The 24,231-nt window shown below is 49.5% G+C and overlaps 1 protein-coding gene across 1 annotated transcript in view; it reads right to left on the minus strand.

Moving 5' to 3' along the window:
• The window catches only part of CLSTN2 (calsyntenin 2), a 655,487-nt gene that overhangs the window by 113,779 nt on the left and 517,477 nt on the right, over positions 1-24,231 (minus strand). Inside the window, exon 6 of the mRNA XM_004278975.3 lies at positions 6,198-6,383. Within this exon, the coding sequence (XP_004279023.1) occupies positions 6,198-6,383 (186 nt within the window). The remainder of the gene's footprint in view (positions 1-6,197; positions 6,384-24,231) is intronic.

Below are 24,231 nucleotides of genomic sequence, written 5' to 3' on the forward strand. Positions count from 1 at the left end.
CCAAGTTCATCTTCCTAGAACTCCCCAGAATAATGCAACCTGGCAACAGCGGCTTAGCATCTCTGAGCATCTCTGAGTCAGCAAGTAGATAAAGACAGGGGTGACTTAGGCAGATTTCAGGACACATGGTGGAGCGAGAGCCCACATGGAGCCTGGGGACAGTGGTCACCGTCTGGACTTCTTAATTGCTGGGTTTGCACGCTGCTTTGGGTGCCTTGGTGAGGGCAGAGTGTCCTTAGCATTTCACGGTAGGCCTGTGGCAAGGGTGACAGACATGGAGCCTCAGTCATGCCTCCTCATGGTCCATCATGGGGCAGGGGAAAGGATGGCAAGAAGGAGAGGGTCTCAGGGGAGAGGAACCATTGTGCTCAAGGACACAGGCCTCATTCTATAGAGTATTCTCACGATTAGCAATAGCAACTCCACGTTACTTCATTAAACGCTTATGTAATGTCTAAGTTATGTCAGGTACTGTGGTGAGAATGGAGCAACGAACCAGATAGAAATGGGCCCTACCTCTAGTCACCCAGTAGAAAGTCTTTTAGTTTTGGCGTGTGGAAGAGTTCATCGCTAGAGAGTCTCAGGGGAAGCCAGGGAGGCCCTCTTGACAAAGGCTGTACTTGAACTACATGATGATAGAAAGCATTCTGTTCTCAACATACTTTTCTGACCCACTGATAGCACTTGGCCTTGTGACTTGCTCTGACCAATGAAATGTGAGTGCAAGTGACGTGTCATCTTAGGGCAGAAGCTTTACAAGCCAGTCCATGGTTCATCACATGTTTTCTCCATCTGCCATGAGATCAACAATGTTCTAGATAGAGGCCTTTCTGTTAGCCTGGATCCCAGTGGGAAACTAACGTAGAGCAGAGCCACAGTCAACCCGAGAAGGACATGTGGTAGGAATAGAAAACAAACCTTTGTTATTTGAAGCCAATAGATTTTGGGATCACTTGTTACTGCAGCATAACCTGCCCTATCCTGACTGATACACCACATTAAGTGACTGACATCAGCGGCTACCATTTGCACTTCTCTATCTGCAGACCTTCAGGATAGATGTGGAGGACTTTCTGATGTCCTTTCCAGAGCTCACACTGTTGATCAGACTATCATTCCACCTCTGGAATCCTAGACGAGAGGGGTTCCTCAAAGGCCCTGAACTGTCCAGGTGAAGCACGCTGGGCTTTGGATGAGGGTGGTCAGCCAAGCTCTTGGGGCAGAGCCGTGGATACCCAGTTGCTGACCAGCCTGGGAAAGGCCACTGTAGGCAAAAACCTTCTCCAGGAATAGAAGGGCTGTATGGTAGCTGCGTAATTGACTGCAAAGAAGTCATATCCAAAGAGAAGCCCATTGCTCACTGTCGTCACCCGCGGGTCAGTGTGTGCACACTTGCTCATGTATGAGTAGTGACTTAATGGGACTCCCAACACGTATGCATCAGTTTTCCTTAGAGTCAGAGGCCCACTTCAGCTCTCTGAGAATGGAAACACTGGCTATGACTGGGGGGCTGGTTCTGCCCCCCCGCGGAAGCTCCAGCTGTTTAGAGGCATCTTGGAGGAACTGATGATGGCTTCCCCTGGTTGGGGTGTTTTGAAGGTATAAAAGCCTTGAACTGTGATTCTCAGTGAGGGCAAGCTCTGTTACGCTGCACGGTGTAGTAGAAAGCCATGGACTGAACTTCTTTTACTGTCTGTCTTCCCCAGGAGACTGAATTGTTAAGTGGTCTCACTAACTTCTAGATAACCTCACGAGTTAGAACATTTGGACACTGAACAAATATTTGCTGAACTAATAAATACATGAATGAATGGATTTGCTATGAAGACCTCCTGGACCCACAAGTGTATAAATCCTGTGAACAGCTCACCGACTGGTAATCTGAGCTGGTCTGACAGCTCAATCCCTTGATTTAGCAGAAGGGTCTCTCTCTGCAGCCTTGCCTTCAACAGGACCTGTCCTCGGAGCTCTTGACTACATATAGAAAGCAGCTGACCCCGAGTGTCATATGGGGAGGTGCCGGCCAGTGCCAGGAGCCTGTGCTTCCAGGGAGGAGCAGCCCTGGCCTCTGGTCTCCGAATGACATGTGTGTCACAAACTGCTTTGCTGTTTATTGTAATATGCACAGACTCAGGGGCACGGAAGTGAGCCTTTTCTTGGGCTCTGGTTAATGTCAAGTTTAATTTGGGCAAGAGTCACTGGGGCTTCATCATGAATTTCATACTCAAGGCAGTTCTGTGACACTTCACCTCGGGAAAGCCTGGGACTGAGATGGGAGATCCCTTCATCTTGAATCTCTGAACCCAGAGGAGGTGATAAGCGGCTTGTCCAACTTCCCCAAGAGGCCTGGCTTCATGTAAGCCAGTGGCAATGGGGGACCATGTCAAGCTAAGTTTGGTCCTACAAGCTGAAGGGGACACAGGTGCAGGGCCCTGTATCGTTTTTGTTTCAAGATGGAATGGAAGTGTTTCCATGCACAAACTGCAGGCAGCGATATGCCTGACGTCCAGTGTTCCCCTGGAAACAAAGAGGCCATTTCTGGTGCTACTGCACCTGTCCGGTGTTTCCCGACAGCAGCTTTGCCCAGCTGTTGTCCGACGGCCCCTTAGGCAGGATCCCATCATTGCTCGTTGTGGAGCGACCTTGCAGGAGGAAGAAGCAGGTGGGCAGCGACCAGACCTCCACAAGGCGCCTCTGGGGAGACACCCTTGCCTGGGTCACCGCACAACAAGAAATGTCACAGAAGCAACGCCAGAACTCAAAGACACCAGGAAGCGCCCCAGGACTGACCCTGGCGAGCACAGAGGGCAGGCGAATATTGACTTAAGGGAAGCGTTTGGAATGGCGAAGGAGAGAGAGATTCTAGCGGGAAGAAACATGAACAAAGGCTTAGGGATGGGAATGAACTGGGAACGGCAACAGATGGGGTACCCTGGCCAAGAAGAGGCAGGACGGCAGGGAGAAATGGGCTATAAGGACGGATCAGCAGGATGGAGGTGGGTCCTCGGGGTGTGGAGAGCCAGGCTAGAGCTAGGCATCCACACCTGGATGTTCCACAGGTCCGGTCATCACTGCCCCCTAAATCCGCCCTTGCCCTGAATTTGGTGGCTACTGGTTGGTGGCACTCTCGTCCAGTTAGATGCTCACATTAGAATCTTCTAAGATTCCTTCTTCTTCACTGCTGACAGCTAATCAGTGATTGACTCTTACCTCCTAAATCTGTCTTAAATTCATCCCTACCGCCACTCCCCCGGTTCAGAAATCATTCTCTCTTGCTTAGACTATGACGATAACATCTTAATTGGTCTCCCTGTTTCCACCCAAAGTCAATAAAGATTTGTAGAATGAAAAATGCATGAACGTCGGGGCTTGAAGTGTCATGGTGGCTTCCTGGCTGGGAAACCCCGCCAGCAACTTGTCGACCGTCCACTGAAAACACAGAGAAGCTTGTCTCCAGAACCTAAGGTGCCCCATGGGAGTCAGGAATTACAACCCAGGCTCTGCTTTAGAAGCGATCTGGCCTGCCTTTCCCTCACGGTTTGGAGAGCGTGTGGGGCCTGAGGAAGCCGACCCCAGAGCAGATGGGCATCTGTCTCACTCATTTGCTCCTGCCCTTCTTTCCTGAACTCTCCCTCCGCCGATTCAAGAGTCAGACTCCTAATCTGGAGGCAGGAGTGGCCCTGCCCGTCAGGCTCTCTCAGGGTTTCCAGAAGTGCGATGGGAGGGTGGCACTGCCGGGAAGGTCACCAGAAAGACGGGCAGACCTCTCTTAACAAATGGTCGCTCCCAGCACCAGATAAGCTCGCATCTCAGGGGAAAGTGCTTTCCTGACTGAATTAACCTGCCTTCCTGCCACGTGAGGCTGGCAGCCCAGAAGCAATGAGCTATGTTAACAACCAGATGCAATCTGGCTCTAAAGTTTCTTCGCTCAGAAAATCCTTCTCACTCTACCTATCTCCTGGTCTCCCCTTCACAACATTCAGAATCAAATCACCAGTGTGCGCCTTTGGGCCCATCTGATCTTTAATAAGCTGATTCCATCATCTCTTTCTAACCTGGAGGAGTTTAGGAAATGACCGTCACCCACGGTGGCATGGGGTGGACTTGACTTATAATTCAGGCGTGCGGGGAGCGAAATGGGATATTCATTCAAAGTAAGTTGTCAGCGGAGTTGGCTTCTCCGCTCCCGGACTGAAGGAGAGAACCAGAGGCAGCTTTCTCAATACTGCGGGCCCCTGACAGCCATTTTCACAAGAGCAGTTTGGAATATGGAGGTCGTGGTGTTTTTCCGAATCTCCTGCATCATTCTGGAAAAACGTGCCTTCCCACATGCCCTCCTTGCCGGCCTGGTGACATGACAAATAGGACGCGGTGATACCCGAGCAGGGTGTATTTCACATTCAGTTCTCAAACTGTCACTTGGTCCTTTGGGCAAGAGCTGTGTGTGTGAAGGTGTGTGTGTGTGTGTGGGGGGCGCACGCACATATGTGCATGTGTGTGCATATTTGTCTATGCATGTGTGCTGTGTGTGCCTGTATGCACTTGTGTGTGCATGTGTGTGCATGAGTGTGTGTGTCAATGTTGAGAGAGAAAAACTGCCCTGAAGAGAATAGTGGAGGGGTCCCCAGGAGGGGATGCAGGCTACGCTGTGTGTTCGGGAGTCTCCTTTTCCTTTGGTGGGGATGGAGTTACCCCCAAGTGTAGGCCCCGTCTAAGAGGAAGCTCTTTCCTAAGCTGCCCACAGCCCAGCTGGAGAGTCAGTGTGAGGGCCTGAATATTCTTGGAGAGAACAGAAATGAAGTATACGTGGTGGGGATGAAGGAGACCCATCCACCCGTGCACGGTGTGGTTTACCAAGCACAGGGCACCGTCCGCCCCGTATTGAGTATCTTATTCCACAGCTGACTTGAGCGGTTTACGTTCCAGCTCCAGAGGCCTGGCCCGGAGTCACAAACCCTGAGCCAAAGAGCCCTTCATTCCCACAAACCTACCTTCAAAGTCTGGCTCTGTCACTTTCTATCTGCATGACTTTGAGCAAGTCATTTTTCCTCTCTGGGCCTCAAATTGTCCATCTTTAAAACTGGGTGAATAAGACCCTCCTCAGTGTAGTGGGGAACTTAGGGTAGGGCATGTGAAGAGTCTAGGAGGGTGCACACGGCAGGTGCTCAATAAAGCTAAGCTTCCTTGTACAGAACCTCGAGCAGCCTGGCTCCTGGTTCCGGCCTGCTCCTATCTTGGGGCGCCATCTTTCAGCCTGTGGACAGCAAGCCCTCTGTCCCCCACACTTGGACTTTCCTGATCCCACCTCCACTCTCACCCTCGCTCTTCTCTTCTGACTTGGGCAGCCAGGCCTGGCTTCACCGGCATGTGACCTGAACAATCACACGAGGCCCCCAGCTTGCTTTAATGCTTTGCTGTTGCTGCCTTAAAATTCTTAATAATTTTGGAAAAGGGCCCTGCACTTTCACTTGCACTAAGCCCTCAAGTTCCATAGCTGGTCCTGGGGGAGGAGACCCACCTCTCCCCAAGTAGCTGACACTACCCTTCACACTGGCCCCTGGGCAGGCACCTCTCTGTAAACCAACACAGTGGAAGGGATCCCTGTTCCTTCAGGCCCTGTGCTAGGTGCTCTTAAACACATGGTGTTGGGCTTCCCTGGTGGCGCAGTGGTAGAGAATCCGCCTGCCAATGCAGGAGACAAGGGTTTGAGCCCTGGGCCGGGAAGATCCCACATGCCGCGGAGCAACTAAGCCCGTGCGCCACAACTACTGAGCCTGCGCTCTAGAGCTTGTGCTCTGCAACAAGAGAAGCTACCACAATGAGAAGCCAGCGCACTGCAACTAGAGAAAGCCCACGTGCAGCAACGAAGACCCAACGCGGCCAAAAATAAAATTAATTAAAAAAAAAAAACACATGAGGTCATGAATCCCTATTTTACTGATGAAGAATAGAGGCTTTGTCACATCACTTGCCCACAGACATACAGTTGGTCCATGGTGGGCTCTGATCAGGTGTGTCTGATGCCAAAACCTGTGCCCTCTGACCCTTTAACCATGATAAGTAAACAGTATCCATCCAGACGTTACACATACCGATGAAGTGGGGAGGGGCGATTCTTTCATAATATAATAACATATGCTTTGTATATATTGTTTAAAAAAATAATTAAAAACTAATCTCAACAGGGAAAAACCTACCGCATAATTTCTGAAGGGATTTCTCAGAGTAGGTCTCGCGGTCACAGCCCTTCCCTATGTAGTTGGTCTGCAGCTCTGTGGTGATCTGGATGGAGGACACAGCCCCGTCGCACGTCTCCAGGTGGATGCTGGGGAACAGGGGCACGCTCCCTGAGCCAGGCTGGTACTCGATCCTCTTGGTCCAATCTGAGCAAACAAGGGAAGAATGACAGTAAGTCAGGTACAGACAGTTCCGCTATAACACGTGTTTTGAAAACGTGAATTTGTTCCACCACAATTGATATATTAGGAAACAATTTGAGGATAATGGGAATTTCACATTTGCTTATGCAAGATTTCTTGCACGAGAAATATTAGGTGAATGCAGAAACCTGCACTCAGCTGAGCTGAGCCGAGCCATGTGGGAATGTCCAAAACAGGCACGTGCACAGACCTCAGACATCTACCAGCGACTCCCCTCACCATGTGTGAAAAGTCACACCGGCCTGGACCACTGTTACAACTTCCCATTCCCATCAGAAAACCCTCTTCACAGTAACGTACCAGCTGCAACCTTTCCTGTGTCCACTTCCACAAGCAAACCTCAGGTCTCTTCAAGTACTACTTATTGTAGTACTTATCTATTTCTTAACCACTTAACCTGTGTAAAAGTAACACCGTGCTAACGTTTTCCCTCTCTCTCTTTTTTATGTGTCACTGATGACATTTTCGAGTGTCAAGCCCCTTGCCCCATTTTCCCCGTTTTGCCCAGCAAGGTGAGGTTTAGGAACGTATACCTCTGGTCACAAAATAAAGGCGAGCAAGGTAATTCAGGATTACACGAGGCCACGAGGTGAGGTGCAGGGACTCTTTCCCAAACATTCAGGACTGTGACCCACTTAAGTAGGGCTGATGGTCTTATCCCTGCTTTTTAGTGGAAAAATAACTTGGAGACAATAAAATGCTGGAGAGGAACAAAATCACAATCAAAATGGTACCACACGAAACAGAGCAATCAACAAAAATACACACCAAGCATGAGTGTACACAAGAATTGATTGAAACAACCGTAGCAGCCACTGAAAGTCAGAGGCGAGTCGAGGCCACGCTCATGGGGACTGGCAACAGCGCTTGCTGAGAGCAACAGCTGCCTGAGGGGTCTGTGCCAGCCTGAACCAGACTTGTGGGTAGAAGTCTGAATCATCAAGGACCATGAGTTGTGGTACTATTAGTTTATGAATCTCAAACATCTGTCACATTGCTAGATGGTATCCTTTTGCTAAGGTAGAAATGAAAAGCCATGGACTGCCTGCCCTCACCCTTGAGAAACTCAAAAGAGTCCTGCATGTAGGGTCATTCATCAGCCACCCAGGGGTTCCCCACAAACACCCCATGGGCCACCGGCCGCCACCTTGAGGAAACCAGTGGAGTGGAAGGGCTGGGCTTATGGACTGTCAGATGGCTTCGTTCGGTAAGAAAGCATTTATTTGTTTGGGGTTCTTATGTACCTGGCTCTGCTTGTAGCATCACAGATACAGCAGTGAAGGAGTCAGGAAGGGTCCCTGCCTTGTGGAGCTGGGAGAGAGAGGCAGATAATGAATATGTCCATGCTGTCCTGTCAGGGAGGGTAAGTGCTATGAAAGGAAAAGTGGTGACAGAGAGTGACTCTTTAGATGGAGAGAGTTCCTGTCTGAGCTGAGACCTGAACGTCAAGGATGAATGCCCACAGGAAGCCTCAGAGAAGTTCATTTGAAGTGGATGCCGCAATGATCTTGGCTTGACTCAATCAGGTCAGGAGTTTCTTGGGAAGGTTAGTGAAGGTCTCCTAGCCTCAGGCACCTCATCAGTGAAGTAGGGACCACACTGGGGGGCTGAGGGCCAGGTGCAACAATGCGGGCCTGACATGCAGTAGGGCCCCAGTCCATGTTACTCCTTCCCCAGCGAGCAAAGGAGACGTGCATCCCCCCTGCACTGCAACCCTGCCACATTCCAGCTAACCAGGTAATTTGGGTTTAGCTCTGAACCCCTGCATTAACCAGCCATACTTTAAGGGGTTTCTCTGAGCCATAAGCAAAGATCGTACACCATGTTGTGGGGTTCATCACCAGAGAACTTGCCATGGGAGGATGTTTAAATGATAGCGACTACAAGTAAAAGAGAATACACCCAATTACGTGTTTTCACTCAGAGCTCCGCGGAGCTGTGTCTTCTCCTGGAGGATGAGATCACGAAGCTGCTATAGCCCACGCTCTAGAGGTCAATCTAAAGGACCAATCACTGGTAGACAGGAGGGCTTTTTCTTAGATATATCTAAAACTCACAGTGCTGTAAGCAGAGGTCCGCACATGACAAGTCTCGTCGTGTCCTAGGTACACAATGTTTCATACTATTGAGCATTCAATCATGCCATTTCTTCTGCGTGGAGTGCCCTTTCTATTCTCTTCTGTCCGTCACCGCCCCCATGTAACCTTTCAGGATTTCTCCAGTCTGGGTTGAAACCCTCCTCTGTGCTCTCACAGCATATTCGCCATTAGACTACAGTATTAGACTCCAAGCTGACGGTTACCCTGAATCCCCATCATTTTGCACAATGGCCGGCACAGAGCACATGCTCACTAGACAGTGGTAGGAAGTGTGAATGGATCCTGCAGGATATCACCTTGGAATTATCCATTCGTGTGCCTGCCTCTTCCTGTAACTAAGAACTCTTTAAAGGCAGGAATTGTGCGTTTATTTTTGATCCCTCCACACCTAGCTCTGAGCACAGGAAATGTTTGCCAGGTGGATCTGAGAAGCCTCAGAGACCTAACCTTGACTTCAGCCATGGCATCCCTTCTTGAGCCAGAGAGAGAAGCCACAGCCTGTTTGTAGCTTCTCTGGTACTGCCTCCGTCTGCCCCTACCCTCAGTCCTGCAGAGCCATCCATCCCAACAGCAGCCCATCACATGTTTGCTTTTCTCTGTCCTCAGCAAGGCAAGTGGTCCAGAACTGATAATGGAGGAATCTCTTCCCAATAATTAAACATGGTGTCAAGGAGGGGGCCTCTTTCCTTCCCTTCCTCACTCTTCTCTCCCTGGATCTTCCTTTTCTTTAGAGATACAGATTTAAAAATAATCAGGGAAATGGTTTTGTGCAGGGGGACCTTGGTATGGCCTTACATCAGTATCGATTCCCTTTATTCTGTGGGGACTGTGGGTTCTCTTTCTCATCTAGATATTTTAGTGGTTATCTCTGATGAGAAATTCCACATCAAGTCCTTTTCTGAAGGAGTGTAAATAAAGAAGCAAACAAATAACGAAGGAAAAGTCAGTGGAGGCACAGTCCTAGCAAAGTTTTAATTCTTTTTGCCGCCCCTGGGTAGAGGGGACGAGTCCCTCTCTGAAGAGAAATCAGGCACAGAAGAACTTTAGGATCATCACATCTGCCAGTTGCTTTGGTGACCTCATGAGGCTTGTTTTTGAGGGTTTATGAAGCGTAGGCAAAATTGCAACCATATAGTAAAAGAAATCAATGAAGCTTTCTGAGTGTAGCGTCCTGGAGACAGTGGGAAGCTCACACAAACATCTTTCATTTTCCAAGAAGGAGTTGGGGTGGGGATTAAGAGAGCAAAATGCAAGTCATCAAATTCAGCCTTTGTCACATGAAATATCTATTCATCTTCATTTTCCAGAGGGAAGGATGGCAGGATGGCTAAAAGTATGACCTTTAAATTCAGGGTGTCTGTGTTCAAATTCCAGGCCTCCCACTTCCTGTGTGAACTCTGGGCAAACTACTTACCCACCTTGAGTCTCAATAAAAGTCACACCTACCACCCAGGATCTGGGGGGATTAAATGCAGTTGTTTCAGCCTCAAACACAAGGGACATATTCAACAGTTATTATTGTTAAGTGATTATTTATGCAATAACATTTATTGCAGGAAATAAGAAGACATAAAATTATTAGCACCTACAAGGTGCTAAGCGCTTTTAGGTCTCTTCTTTCATTTAATCCTCCCAGCAACCCAGTGAGTGAGTGCTACTATCTTTTCTTTTTTTAAAATAAATTTATTTATTTATTAATTTTTGGGCTGCGTTGGGTCTTCATTGCTGTGCGTGGGCTTTCTCTAGTTGTGGCGAGTAGGACTACTCTTCGTTGTGGCGCGCGGGCTTCTCATTGAGGTGGCTTCTCTTGTTGCGGAGTACGGGCTCTAGGTGCGCGGGCTTCAGTAGTTGTGGCACACAGGCTCAGTAGTTGTGGCTCACGGGCTTAGAGGCTCCGCGGCATATGGGATGTTCCCGGACCAGGGCTTGAACCCATGTCTCCTGTATTGGCAGGCAGATTCTTAACCACTGTGCCACCAGGAAAGTCCATGAGTGCTACTACCTTAATTGTGCAGATGGAAAACTGTGGCTGAGAGTTGGTGTGACTTGCCCACAGTCACAGGGCCCTTTTACAATAGCTCCTCCATGATTCTGAGGATTTGCTGGAACTGAGAATGGTGAGTTTTACAGATTCATTTTTGTCTTTCAAGATTTTCAATTTTATTTATTTGTTCGGCTGTGTTGGGCCTTTGTTGCTGCGAGTGGGCTTTCTCTAGTTGTGGCAAGTGGGGGCTACTCTTCATTGCGGTGCGCGGGCTTCCCCTTGTGGTGGCTTCTCTTGTTATGGAGCGCAGGCTTCAGCAGTTGTGGCACGCAGGCTCAGTAGTTGTGACGCACGGGCTTATTTGCTCCGCGGTACGTGGGATCTTCCCGGACCAGGGCTCGAACCCGTGTCCCCTGCACTGGCAGGCGGATTCTTATCCCCTGTGTCACCAGGGAAGTCCCCAGATTCATTTTTGAACCTTCAATTTGCACTGATATATGAAAAAAAAAGACGATAATCTCTGATGCTCGTGAAGGATCAAGGAGTGTTGTCAGTTTTATCACTGCTTGACCTTAGGGGCAGTTTGTGTGGGTGAGGGGTTGCTTGGACACTGAAGACTGGAGAGATCTAGGCTTGAATCTCATCTCCTCCGAATGCGGGTCATGTGACTTTTGCAAAACAGTTGTCATCTCTGGGCCTCCGTGGCCTCATCTGTACATTCGGGATAGTTACACCTCCTCGTGGGCTCATCGTGAGCGTTGAAGGCTAAGGGCCCAACACAGCAATCTTCCTGCTGAAGCCTCATGATAGAAACATCCCACTCCTTGGTTCACAAGCTTCCTAAACTTCTCTGAGCTGTCCTGCTTGGAAACAAAATCTTTTCAATGTATAAAGGACCTAGAGATTAGTTAATGAATTGTGGTTCCACTGTTTTCTCAAATGAAGAGAAAGGAAGTAGACCACCTGTTGTTTTAATAATCAAGCTCGATGACATCATAAGTATTCCTGAAAAGGTTAGCACTGGAATGCCTTCAGGAGCTAAATTCCTTCTCGGTGCATTAAGGATTTAGAAACAGGATGATGGCATTATAACTCCTGCTGAATTGGGGGAACATACATTTTCTCATCTGGAGAATATTAACCACTTGGAATGCTCTTATTAGATGCCTGTGGGTGGAACAAAGCTAATCAGAGACTTCTGGAAAGCACAGGCTTTGAGGGCTCTTGTAATCGAAGACACTCAGGTCCATTGTTCCAATTCTGAACTCAGAAGGGACGCAGAAGGATGAGAGGGACAGACACAGGTGTGTCCGAACATTCCTTTTTCCTTTATTGTTCATGTTCAAAGGGCCTCCAGCTCTTCCTGGTCTCACCTTCTAGCAGAGGAAGAAGCATCGGGTTTTCTAGGATTCATACAAGGTAAGTGGCTGGATGTGGGGATGCCGGGAGTGGGAGGGATAGGAAAGGGGTTTTTGCTCCTGATCAGGGATTGTTCAGGCAGCTGACATTCTAACCAGTCTCTGCAGGCATCAACCACCTGGCATCTTTCAAGACTTTCTCTTAGAAATAAGTGGCTTTGGTTTGGCACCAAGGGACTTCCTTTCCCCCAGGGCAAAGCCAGGGAGGTACCCACGCTTAATAGGGAGCATCTTTGCCTCCACTGGCCGTCCAGTGCCTCTGAGTTGGGGGTGAGTAAAGAGGTAGAGATGGGCTGGAAAGGTAAGTGATCAGATGACAGATGCTGGCTAAGAGGTTTGGGTTTCATCTTAGGGCCAGTGAAGAGCCATAAATGGGTGCTTAGTGAGGCCATGAAGAATCTAGACTGTGCTTTGAAAAGATCACTCGGCAGCTGGCTTAGGGCTGGTGCTCATTTGCAGAACACTAGAACATTCCTGATTGCCACCTCTCCATCAACCCACTCAGAGAATCACCTCTGACAGTGTCACACGGTGTGGAATTAACTTCAATTCAATTTAACTAAATTCAAGAGTGTTAACTCTGCAGCTGGGCAGACTCAGGTCTGAACCATGGCTCTGCCACTTCTTGGCGGTGTGGCCTTAGGTAAATCAGTGAACCTCCCTGAGCTTCATTTTCTCATCTGTAGAATGATGACAACACAAATCTACCTTGCAGAGCTGCTTTGGGAATTGGAGAAAAGGTATGCAAAGCACCAGGAACAGAGAGCTACTGCCACCACTACCATCATCAGTCTTGTATCATTCTTATCTTTATTCTAGATGACATGTATTTACTGAGCACCTACTATGTGCCAGGCAGAGCCCCAGGCAAGGGAGGCAGAGAAGTGTGACTCATAACCCTTAACTGGATGGTGCTGACGGTCAGGGCAGAGGCAGCCACATGGCCAGCTTTCAGGCAGACAGAGGGACAGAGGGACAAAATGTGGGTCCCAGAGAACAAAGAGGAAGAGATAAGTTATCCCGACCAGGGTGATCAGAGGCAGCTTCCTGGGGGAAGTAACCTGGGCTTTGTTTTAATATAGGTGGTATTATTATTTAAGTGTGATAAGGCCAACAGATCAGGATATTATTGCCATTGATAAGAGAATTTGTTATACTCACAAGTCCCAAAGCGAGGGGGCCCACACCACTGGGGGCACATGGAGAAGCACAGGGTCAGTCAGGAGGCAGAGGGAGAGGGGAAAACCATAGGCAAGGGCCTGTACTGTGGTTTGCATGGGAAGGAAGAGGCGAGGCAGGGTAAGCAGCCTTAGGATCGCCTAGTTCGTATAATTTCAGTGGCCTCTGGGGTGTAGGGGCTGTCCCTCGATGTCTGGTACCTGGCCCTGGGGTGAGTAGGGCAGGTGAATGTTGGCTGGAGTGTGAGAGCCTGATAAAAGAGGTGGATGGGGATGTGGGTTCTGGGTCGGTTGGTTAGTGTTTGAAAAGCAAAAGGGTAAGTTGTTTGCTCTCTCTAGGAATTACCTAATTGAGAGGGGCAGTCCCTCCAGGCTCAGCAAGTCCCCAGTTGTCAATGCATCAGGATGCAGACGGTAGAAGGCATGGTTAACACAGCACTGGAGAATGAGGGGCATTCGGGGGGCAGAGAGAACTCTAGGGTGTCACCACCATGGCCTTGGGGCTGTACAATGCCAACGGGTGCCATTTAGATGGAAAACGACATGAATGGTGCCCCCTGACCAGCAGCCTGGCAGGACTCAGAAAGCATAGACAAACGTAAGGCCAGGGGTGGGCCTCTAGGAGGCCTGGTGTGAGATGGGCCGGAAAGGACCTTTGGGGCCAGGTTACAAGGGACTTAAGTGCTGGGCCAGGGAGCGGCCCTTGTTGTAAATGGGAGTGAAAAGGGCTGGCTTCTGAGACTCGCCTTCTCTCTCCTCTCCCTACAGGGCTCCTGGGGTGAATTCCTCAGTATCCCAGCCTGACTCTGGGTAGGGCCATGGTGACACTTAGGCAACAGAGTATAGAGATGAGGGGTGAGGAGGCAGACGCCTGCCTTCTCTGCTTACCAGCTAGTGCTCCTGGGGCAAGACACTCTCTACCTCAGTTTCCTCATCTGTAAAATGGGGAGAAATTACAACTACATCTCAGGGAGCTGGTGTGAAAATTAGATAAGACCATACATGTGTTAGAGCCAGTACTTGTGCCAGGCCTGCATGACTCCAAAACCCAACCCCAAAAAGGATCCCTTGCTTTTCTGAGTTCATTTTCATTTAACATTTCCTTTTCTGCTGTTGTGGGTTTATAACTGTGAGATGGGACATTCAGCCAGAAGGAGGCAGGAGGTGCTGAGGAGTCCAGTCCAGGTTCCAAGACCAGCTTCATGTGCAGAAGGGCCCCATACTTGGTGTAACATTCTGCTGTCACTTTCTTGAAGATCTTAGTAATTTTAAAGCAAAAGGCTTTTCATTCTCATTTTGAACTGGGACCCACGAATTACATAGCTTCCTTTCCAGCTGAATAACCTTGGGCATGTTCCTTAATGGTTCTGGGCCTCAGTTTCTTCATCTGTAGAATGGGAATATTAATTACCCCAAAGGGAAGAGCCCAGGCTTTGGGGTTAGACCCAGGTGTGAGTCCCAGCTCTGCCACTTGGTACCACGGACGGGGGGCCAGTCAGTTCCTTCCCTGCCTGAGTTTACTCACGCAAACACTGGTGATGTTATCACCTATTTCAGAGCTGCCGATTGGGTTTATATCAGATAACAAACGCAAACCACTTACCCTGGGCCCAACACATAAGAGGCACATCTACTTTTGAGCATTACATTATATGGCTTTCCCTTCCCCAATTAAAAACAATTACCTGCAGGCACAATTTAAAAAGAAAGAAAACACAAACTCTCTGAACTAATTACAAATATAAGGAATCCTTGCCCTTCCTTTATTACTAACCCCTTGGCATTTACTATGCTTAATCTTCACAAGAGGATTTTATTACCTTTTAGTTCTTACTAAAAAGGGAGATCTTAATTAACTACAAAGGAGAAGAAGGGAGAGAAAAAGTACCCACGGTTCAGATCAGGGAGTACAACGCAGGTCAGCCCTCCGCCTGGTGGTCAGTCCCTGGCCCCTCTGTGGCTGGCCCTTCCCTTCCTCCTGAGAATTATTTACTCTTTGTTTATCACCCAGTCATGCTCTGGAGCATGACTTATACATCACTGTGCAGGGCCTGGCACATAATAAGTGCTCAATAAATATCTATGAAATGAGTGAGTGATTAGATGTATGAAAATCTACACACACACACACACACACACACACTCTCTCTCCAATTTCGTCAAAGGCGAAGAAGGCAGTCATCTGGAATTCATAGATTCTGGACTGCCACGCATTAAAATGAAAAGGATCCAAGACGTGGCGTGTGTGTGTGTGTGTGTGTGTGTGTGTGTGTGTGTGTGCGCGCGTGTGTGTACACACATATGTACACACCTCCGCCTGAGTTTGAGTGTCTGTGGACAAGTGTGTATGATGATGAAATTGCACTTACATATGACTCCAATTTTGGAAAACTTCATGTATTTGCAATTTTTCTAATCCCCTGAGATGTCTCCATAAATGTCAAATGAAACAACTAGTAATTTGTCCTCAAATTTTGTCCTGCCTGTGAAGTTCTCTCTAGTTTCCTGATGACAGAGGGAGTCTAATTCTGTCCCAAATCATCACCATGATTACCGACTCCTTGGCCTGATAATACCCTCACATCGTCACCTGGGTGATTTCAGAGTCGGGCATGTAGGTGGACAATTTCAGGCCTTATTCTGGGAGCACCTGGGAAACTTCAGACAGCTTGCTGCCCAATAGCTTCTCGATGAAGCCCGAGGCTTCTATCGTGCCATCTTCCTTGGCCTGCCATTGTCAACCAGGAGAACCAGTGCTGAGAGGTAAGGACCATGTAAAGATGGCCTGTGATCAGACCAAGTTGGAAACATAATCCAAGTCTAAATCATTTCTGATTTTGTGGAGGGCAAGGGCAAGGGCAAGGACAGATTCTGGGGCAATGCTACTCACTGTGGTCTATAGACCGGTGTGGCCTTGGAACTGCTTGTTATAGTTCTGTCATAGAAATCCAGGGTAGCATTTAGAAATTTTATAGCAATTTGACAGAGTAATTTTACATCTGTTGAATCTAATTATACTTAAAAAATTGGCTTATATTTTGAATGCCTTTGCTATTTATTTGATTTTTCTAGAAATCTGTCTCTATTATATTTTTGTAAAATCATGCTCCATGATGATTGGGGAAAAAAACTGGTCCTTCCCCATAGATGATTTGAGAAGTGCAATAGGGAAGAACAAATCTGTTTCTTTTACTTTCACCTTTGTATTCTGTTGTTTTTGCTTCCAGTTAAGAATGTTGCCTATAGCCTGAAATATACAGGATAGCCCATTCTCAAGGCTCTGACCTTTAAGGGTATAACACTTTTCCATTTGTATGGAGATAAAAAGTTGCAGAACAGAGCATAGCATTTGTCTTGTTGGAGGTTTGACTTGACCTGCCTGGACAGCTGCAAGAAGGAAGGATTCCAGCACCAAGAAGTTTGCAACAACTAACCATGCCCCCCTCACCATGCCCTTAAAAGTGCTTTGCTGAAACCCTTGGAGGAGTTTGGGGGTTTTTTGGGCACGAGCCACCTGTCTCCTTGCATGACCCTGCCATAAACATTTCTCTGCTCCAAACTCTGACGTTTCAGTTTGGTTGGTCTCACTGTGTTTCAGGCATTTGTAGCCTATCAGACATAGAGTGTACATATGCTTTAATGATTAAAAAAGAGGGCACATCGACCAGAAGTAAACAACGTTCATGTTAAAAGTAAAGATTAAATGCCCCTCTTGGGACGCCAATGCTGATACTCCTTTGATGATAAGACTCCCATCCCAGGTGCCGAGGCCGTACTGACTCACTGCGTATGTGCCGATCTGTTCTTTTTTTTGAAAACCTGAAGAAGTATAACCCTGACTTGTTTAATATTCTTTGGTCTGACAAGATATAAAACTGTGCTGAAAACGCTGTTTCTCCAGAGCAGTTTCTGAGTCATCTGGGAAGATGGCTTCCGGGTTAGTCTTCAGTCTGGCTCAGATAAAACTCTTTTCTATTCTTATTATTGATTGTTTATTGACTATTTTCATTGACACCCTCCTCCGGTGGAAGGAGTACACATCCCTGGCCTGGCGATTTTTGGCTTGGCGATATGACTGGCTTTGACCAGTAGCCTAAACGATTCATTTATTTCTGTGATTGTTTTCCATCTGAAACTCTCACCCCCTACCCCATTCCCATCTACCATCACAAGTTCCACAAGAGCAGAGACTGTGTCTCTTTTGGTTAGATTGTAAATCTCCGGTGCTTCGTGCAGTTCCTGGAACATGGCAGGTTCTCAATAAATATCTGAAGAATGAATGACAAGGATGCTTCACGGAAGGTGTTTCTGCCCAGGTTCTGGGCTCCGGGGACAGACTTTCTTCCTGTTGCCTTCCTTCTGGATTCTCGTCTCATTCCAGTCTCTCAGAATTGAAGATACTGCTGCTGTTCTGCAAGGCTGGGTTTGGGGTCCTTTCTGTGTGCTGCTTCTCCAGGTCCACTGGATCTGCACATAGCCCTTGGGTGAGTCTGTTCTGCCTCCACGCCTGGCTCAGGCCCCCGGGACACTGCAACCCAGTCTGGTTGGCCCCTGGCTGTCCATGCGCTGTGAGGGGATCCATTCACTTCGGCATGGTTCTCTGATGTCCATGTGATCACCTTAGTTTTCCAACAAGCCTCTGAGCCTGCTGGCCCTCCCCTTTCACCCTGGCTCCACGCTGTCTGGGGCTGTCAGGGCAACAGCCGATGCTGCCATCCAAGGGAACCGTATGGTGTTCAGAAAGCAGGGTCCCCACCTAAAGCTTGGTTGCTGCTTTCTCCCCAACCTTTTCGTCCCCAAAGATCCTCATCTCACATGCTTCTCAGCTCCCAAACAGAAACACATCCAGCAGAATGGATGCTGGAAAGGTGCAGAAACCAGGCAATTTAAGAACAGCCATTCCGGAAAACAATTCTCCCAAGGGGGAAATCATTAACTCAACCAGCCAGGGTATTTTCTCTTGGATTTATAGAAACTCTTATCTCTTATGTCCAATAAACATGAGCATTTTCCAGGCAATTTTCTTATCTTGGGACAAATGCATTATTGGTGCAAGACGGAGTAGCTATTCTTCAAGAATCTTTATGTTTATAGCCCTGAAAAGCATTTACAATGCTAGAGTATGGGATTTCAGGCACACACTTTCAGTCTTTTTGTAAAGATGGCTTATGGAAACTTTTCATACTGCAGTCACGTAACTCTCTTTAATCAATAGATCTGTTGCACACGGTTGCAGAATTTATTTATTTTTTTAAATAAAAGGACCACGACTCCCCGTGATATTAGAGGACTGCAGGCAGGACTTTTCATTTCACTGAGCGACTTTCTAAAACTAGAACCAAATTATCATCTCTTCAGAAAATATGGCACAGATCTGCAGAGTCCATGAAATACACTGGCAAGCCGAGAGTCCAAGTGCACAGGGGTGGAGGGAGGTGTCCCTCACACGGCCGGGGGCAGCGGAAGTCATCGCAGACAGTTAGGAAGATGCTTGGCCAAACCTATCTCAGGCCTCAAAATGCCCAAACACTTTGCTCCAGGTAATACACGCCTGAGAAAGTAATCCAAAATGCCAAGACTTTCGCACAGGTATTCACTGATACACAGAAAAGTGGAACCAAGCTAAAGCCAGACAATCACACTGCCCCAGCTGACTTCAAGGACCCCGTCAAGCATGTGTGACCTTCTTGGAGAGAACGTCACGCAGCTGCTGAGAGCGTGGTAAGGTTTCATGACGTGGGACAATACATGTGGCACAAAGTTAAGTGGAAAAAAACCAAAGTTCAAATAACTATGTATGAAGGGAGAAAGGTATAATACTGATAACACTGCATTCACTGGATCATGGGAATTTTTTTTTTTTTTTTTTGGTACGCGGGCCTCTCACTGTTGTGGCCTCTCCCGTTGCGGAGCACAGTCTCCCGACGCGCAGGCTCAGCGGCCATGGCTCACGGGCCCAGCTGCTCCGCGGCATGTGGGATCTTCCCGGACCGGGGCACGAACCTGTGTCCCCTGCATCGGCAGGCGGACTCCCAACCACTGCGCCACCAGGGAAGCCCGGGAATTTTTATTGTAATTATTTTCCTTTAAAAATTATTTTCAAATGAGCATGAAACACTCTATAATTTAAAATATGTTTACATTAAAAAGTTGCAGTGGCTCAGTTGCTACTTATTACACAGAACCGGCAAATGTTGCCTGAAAACCATCCTTCTCCCTTGCCCACCTGGGCCGACAGACAACCTGCCTCTTCTCTTTGCCACAAAGGGCTCCTGTTGGCATGTCTGAGTGCCGCCCACATACTGGGTACGGGGTGCTTCGTCTTGCATTCAGTAATGAGGGATGTTATAAATCCACGGAGCTGAGAGCCTGAGAGCAAAAGCCTTGGAGGCTGGGAGGAGCTGACATGCTGTCACTATTTGCTTCTGGGCCTGGAGCCTGGAAAAAGGTGGGAGAGTCTGCCCAAGGGAGGGTGCCATTTGCCAAACCTCCGCGGGTGGACAGGCCCCAGCTCCTCACTGGCGGGTGCTGCCTGTGTGTCGCTGGCCGCCATCACCCAGGGATGCAGCGTCTCGGGCCAGAGACAGACACTGGTGGTGGGAGACGCAGAGGGGCTTCCGGTCTCCAGCTAACGCCTCATTGCTGAAACAAGGCAAAACAAACAACCCACTTGTCTTAAACTGGCTGAAAATGTGGTCACGTTTTACTCTACATACTAACTTCCCCCAGTCAGGTTACAGAAATTCGTCATCCTCAGAGTGTACTAGTTTCTAGAGGCCCCAGACAGGTTCCCCACATTGGCCCATGATCTGATAGGCAGCTCCAGGCCCCCCAGGCCCCCTGAGCTTCCACTTTGCCCTGGGCCCACGTGCCCGTGCCTGCTGCCCCCGTGGCGGGCCTTGCCCTGTCCTCCTGACTAGGGAAACCAGCCTCCTGGCTGAGGGTACCAACTGGGGATGCTCTGAAGGCACTCAGACCTCAGCAGCTGAGGTTGGCTGGGCTCCATGGAGAGGGAGGGAGGAGGGACCCCCTTGCTGAGCCCCACCATGTTCCTCGGGGCCAGGTGAACTCTGGCTATTACGCCCACAGCCTTACAGGAGCTCTCTGGAAAGTTCTGTCTACTTCGTTCACTGTCCGCATTGGAAATCATGCCACATCTGTCATGGAGACAAACAAGGAAACACACACTGGTTCATCCACCTCTGCAGAATTTTCTCCACACCCTTCCCTGCAACGCAAACTCTGGTCCCCCGTCAGTTAAAGAGCAAGAGATGCTGAGCGGGACGCGGGTGGAAACCGATTGCTGGAAGGTGCAGCATTTAAGCACCAAGCTCTCTGGGGGGTACTCCTCCCTGCCCGTTCTCAGCACGGCCTCCATCCCCACCCCCTCAGTGCACCTGGTGAATGGTATTGAGCCCCTCGATGCACTTCAGTGCCATCTCCTCTGGGAAGACTTTCCAAAGGCTCAGGCATGCTTGTTCTCTGCTCTCCCAGCCCCTGGGTCCCCCGTCCCTGCTCTGACCTCCCTGGATCAGAATCATCTATTCAGGATCAGGTCACCTGCTTGCCCCCACCCTCCAGCTCCAGCTCACAGCCCCAGGACTCCCCCCCCACCTGGCTCAGGGTAGGCCCTGGGGGGAAGTTCCCTGAGTTGAATGGAAGCTGTGAGAGCCTCTCTTTTGTGCTGGGACCATGGCCGTCCCCCTGCGTGGTTAGAGTGGGGTCAGTTCTCCAGGCCCCTGTCTTGGCATTTCCAGGGTCATGACACACTCCACAGTGTGAATCCAGGGCTGACTCACAGCTCTCCAGCCTGTTGCTCAACCCACCAAGAGCCATGTGATGAGGATGCAGAGAGGAGGGGGCACGATTCTGCCCACTTTAGAGATGAGGACAAGTGTGGCAAAGAGAGGCAGGTGGCTTGCTGTGGTCACATGCATATCACGGAAACCAAGTGTGTTTGACGTGCTGATGACGATATCAGTGTCTAAGCTAATGCCACCCAGTAACGTCTTGCCTGGGCCTCTTATATGTGCTATCCGTCTGCCTGGCATCCATCTGAGGAAAGAGGGCCATTTCAGTGATGGGACAACTGAGCCTGAGATGTGAAATCACCTGCCTAAGGTTACACCCCCAGCAAATGGCACCAACAGCCTGGCCTGACTCCTAAAACCACTGTAGAGGCCTCTGTTTCTTCATCTCCCTTGTGGGTCTAATGGAGCTGCTCCTGTATGCCGGGCACAGTTCTGCCTCGGGACAACCCTCTGAGACAGGTACTGTTATTAGTCTCACTTTGCAGATACCACATCCGAGGGCTCAGAGAGGTAAGTGACTTGCTTACTGTCCCTGAGCTAAGGCATGATGAAACCTGGATTTGAGCCCAGATCTTTCTGGCTTTGGAGCCAGCCTTCCTAAAGCCATACCCTCTCCTGACTCCCCGCAGGGAGAAGATTCAAGTGCCTGCAAATATTAAAAGAACTGTCAGCGGAAGAGGAAGTAGGCTGAATGTGTGTGGCTCTGGGGGAGACCCAGGTCCATGGAGAGATAGGGTGGAGTGTGGCGTTCTGAGTCAGAAGACCTATACCCGCCGTGGTTCCACCTCTCAGCATTTGGGTGTCCTTGGGCAAGCCCGTCCCCTTCTCAGAATCCAAGGGATCATCTAAGAAGGCTGAGAGATGCCCTCCTATCCTGAACAAAGGCAGGCACCAGTGACAGGCTTGTGTGGCAGGAGTGATATCTCTCCCCACTGCTACCCTGAAAGCACGGTGCCCTGCTGTCCAATGACACGTCTTCTTTATAGCACGAGGGAAGGGTTCTGACTGCAGGATTCTCTGCAAGACAGCTTTCCTCCAATGGTCTCCCAAGGGGGCCAGTGTCCTCCTTTGCTCTGAGACACTGCATCTGACTGGGCAGGAGCCCTGTGTGTGCAGGCAGAAGGGACTGGGTTTGCAGGCTGGTCCTGTCTATTACCAGCTGAGTGGCAAGACTCTCAACCTCCAAGTCCCCAGCTGCATAATGGGAAACGAACAGCTTTCAGGGTGTGGTGAAGCATGAGTACGTGAGTACCTGCATCACCCTCACACAGCACAGCACACAGGAAAGTGCGCCGGCAGTGCTGACTATTATTGGCTGAGTGTCGTTTGGGGTGATTGCAGTCCACCCACACCCCTCCCTCGCAGGGCTGAGGTTATGCACCCAGAAACCTTGGGGTTCATTTCCCCCCAGGCTCACATGGAGCCACGGGGAGCCAGGCTTGCGTGTGGGTGCATTTATCCAGCAGGTCTTTTTTTTTTTGGCGGTACGCGGGCCTCTCCCGTTGTGGCCTCTCCCGTTGCGGAGCACAGGCTCCGGACGCGCAGGCTCAGCGGCCTTGGCTCACGGACCCAGCCGCTCCGCGGCATGTGGGATCTTCCCGGACCGGGGCACGAACCCGCGTCCCCTGCATCGGCAGGGGGACTCTCAACCACTGCGCCACCAGGGAAGCCCTATCCAGCAAATCTTTAAGTGCATTAAAACCCTGCCGAGTAAGAAAATTAGCATCCTTGTCAGAGCCATTTGTTGCACCTTAAGGATCTACTGTGTCAGTGCTGTCAAAACAGGTCATTATTCACGGAGGAGGAGAGCCCCACGAAGCCTCTCCCGGGGCGCGGATGCTCACCTGGCAGACGGGAGCTAACTCAAGGACCGCGGTCCTGGGGTCACGCCCACCAGAGTTAGTGGAATTCCAATGACTGGGTTTGGGGGCAAAATGTTCCATCGTGATTTAAAAAATTGAAATAAAGGGAACTAGAAAGAGCTGTTCTTCACTGAGCCCCACCACGTGTGGTTCTGAGGGCGGCGCTGTACCCGCAGACTTTCATCCCATCCTCATTAGAAGGCATTGTTGTCCCCTTTGCACCTGGGGAAGCTGAACCAGGCAGGAGTGACTTTCTCGAGGATGCAGACTGCACTGGAGCTGAGCTGAGACTGACGCCTGGGTTCTCAGCCCCCGAGACTGTGCTCTTCCCTCCCCACCCCACTGTCTCCCTTCGGTTCCGGTCTTCAGCTCCGAAATCAAGGACATGATGCTCAAGCCACACAGACGTACCCAGCTCTGTGGATTTCAGGCTGTGTGTATGTGCGTGTCTCATTTGTGTGATAGTATCTATTGTATCGGTTTTGATCATAACATTATTTGCACGGTGGTTTAAATTTTGCAAAGCATTTCCACACAGAGAGCCTCTTGTGGTCTTCTTAACAATCTTACGAAATAACTGGGCCAAGGATCATGATTCTTAATTTACAGTTGAGGAAACCGAAGCTCAGACAGGGAAGAGGTTTCAGCAAAGCCTGCGGACCAAGATGGAGCTAAATGCTGATGGAGCCCTTCTTATCCCCATCCAGCTCTGTCTTCTCTGGTTTGTTCCTGATTCCTGCAGCCCTGCGACCCCATAACCTTCCTGACTCCTGCATCCCTGCACCCCCATCACCTCCCTGACTCCTGCAGCCCAGCACCCCTGTCACCTTCTTGACTCCTGCATCCCTGCGCCCCCATCACCTTCCCCCAGTGTTGGGTTCAGGGCTACACTTGGGAAAGGTGGGTGGAGGAATCAGAGGAAGAATGGAAGGAATAAAAGGGGAGGAGAGGAAGGTGGAGAATGGGGAGACGGGGTCAGGTAGAGAATTCTGATAAAGAAGAGAGTCAGGAGGACAGGAGGAGAATACACAGAGGGTGTGTGGGACAAAGGAGCTGAGCCCCTGGGATGAACCTCAAATAAAGCCAGGTTCTGTCCTGACGAATGGAAGAGTAGATGGTGGGTAATTGTCATGCTCATGTCTCTTATAGGAGAAAAGCATCTTCCTGCTCTGGTGTGAAGAGCTGAGCTTGGCCCTGACGTCTTTGCATTTGAAGCTTAACACCCAGGTCTCAGGCTCAAGTGGGGTTTCTCTGGCCGGTGAGATCACCAGAGGCAACTTTACGTGCAGACAAATAGTCTGCAAGAGATGGACAATCTGCAAGTTTATTTTCAAATGAGCTGTAATCTCAAGGGGACAGTGTGCTGGACCAGGCTCGATCAAGGAAGTGTGAGTTGGGTGAGTCAGGGAGAGGGGAGAGAAAGAATATTGGGCACCTTT

This window comes from Orcinus orca, chromosome 5 (genome assembly GCF_937001465.1).
Source record: "Orcinus orca chromosome 5, mOrcOrc1.1, whole genome shotgun sequence".
NCBI lineage: Eukaryota > Metazoa > Chordata > Mammalia > Artiodactyla > Delphinidae > Orcinus > Orcinus orca.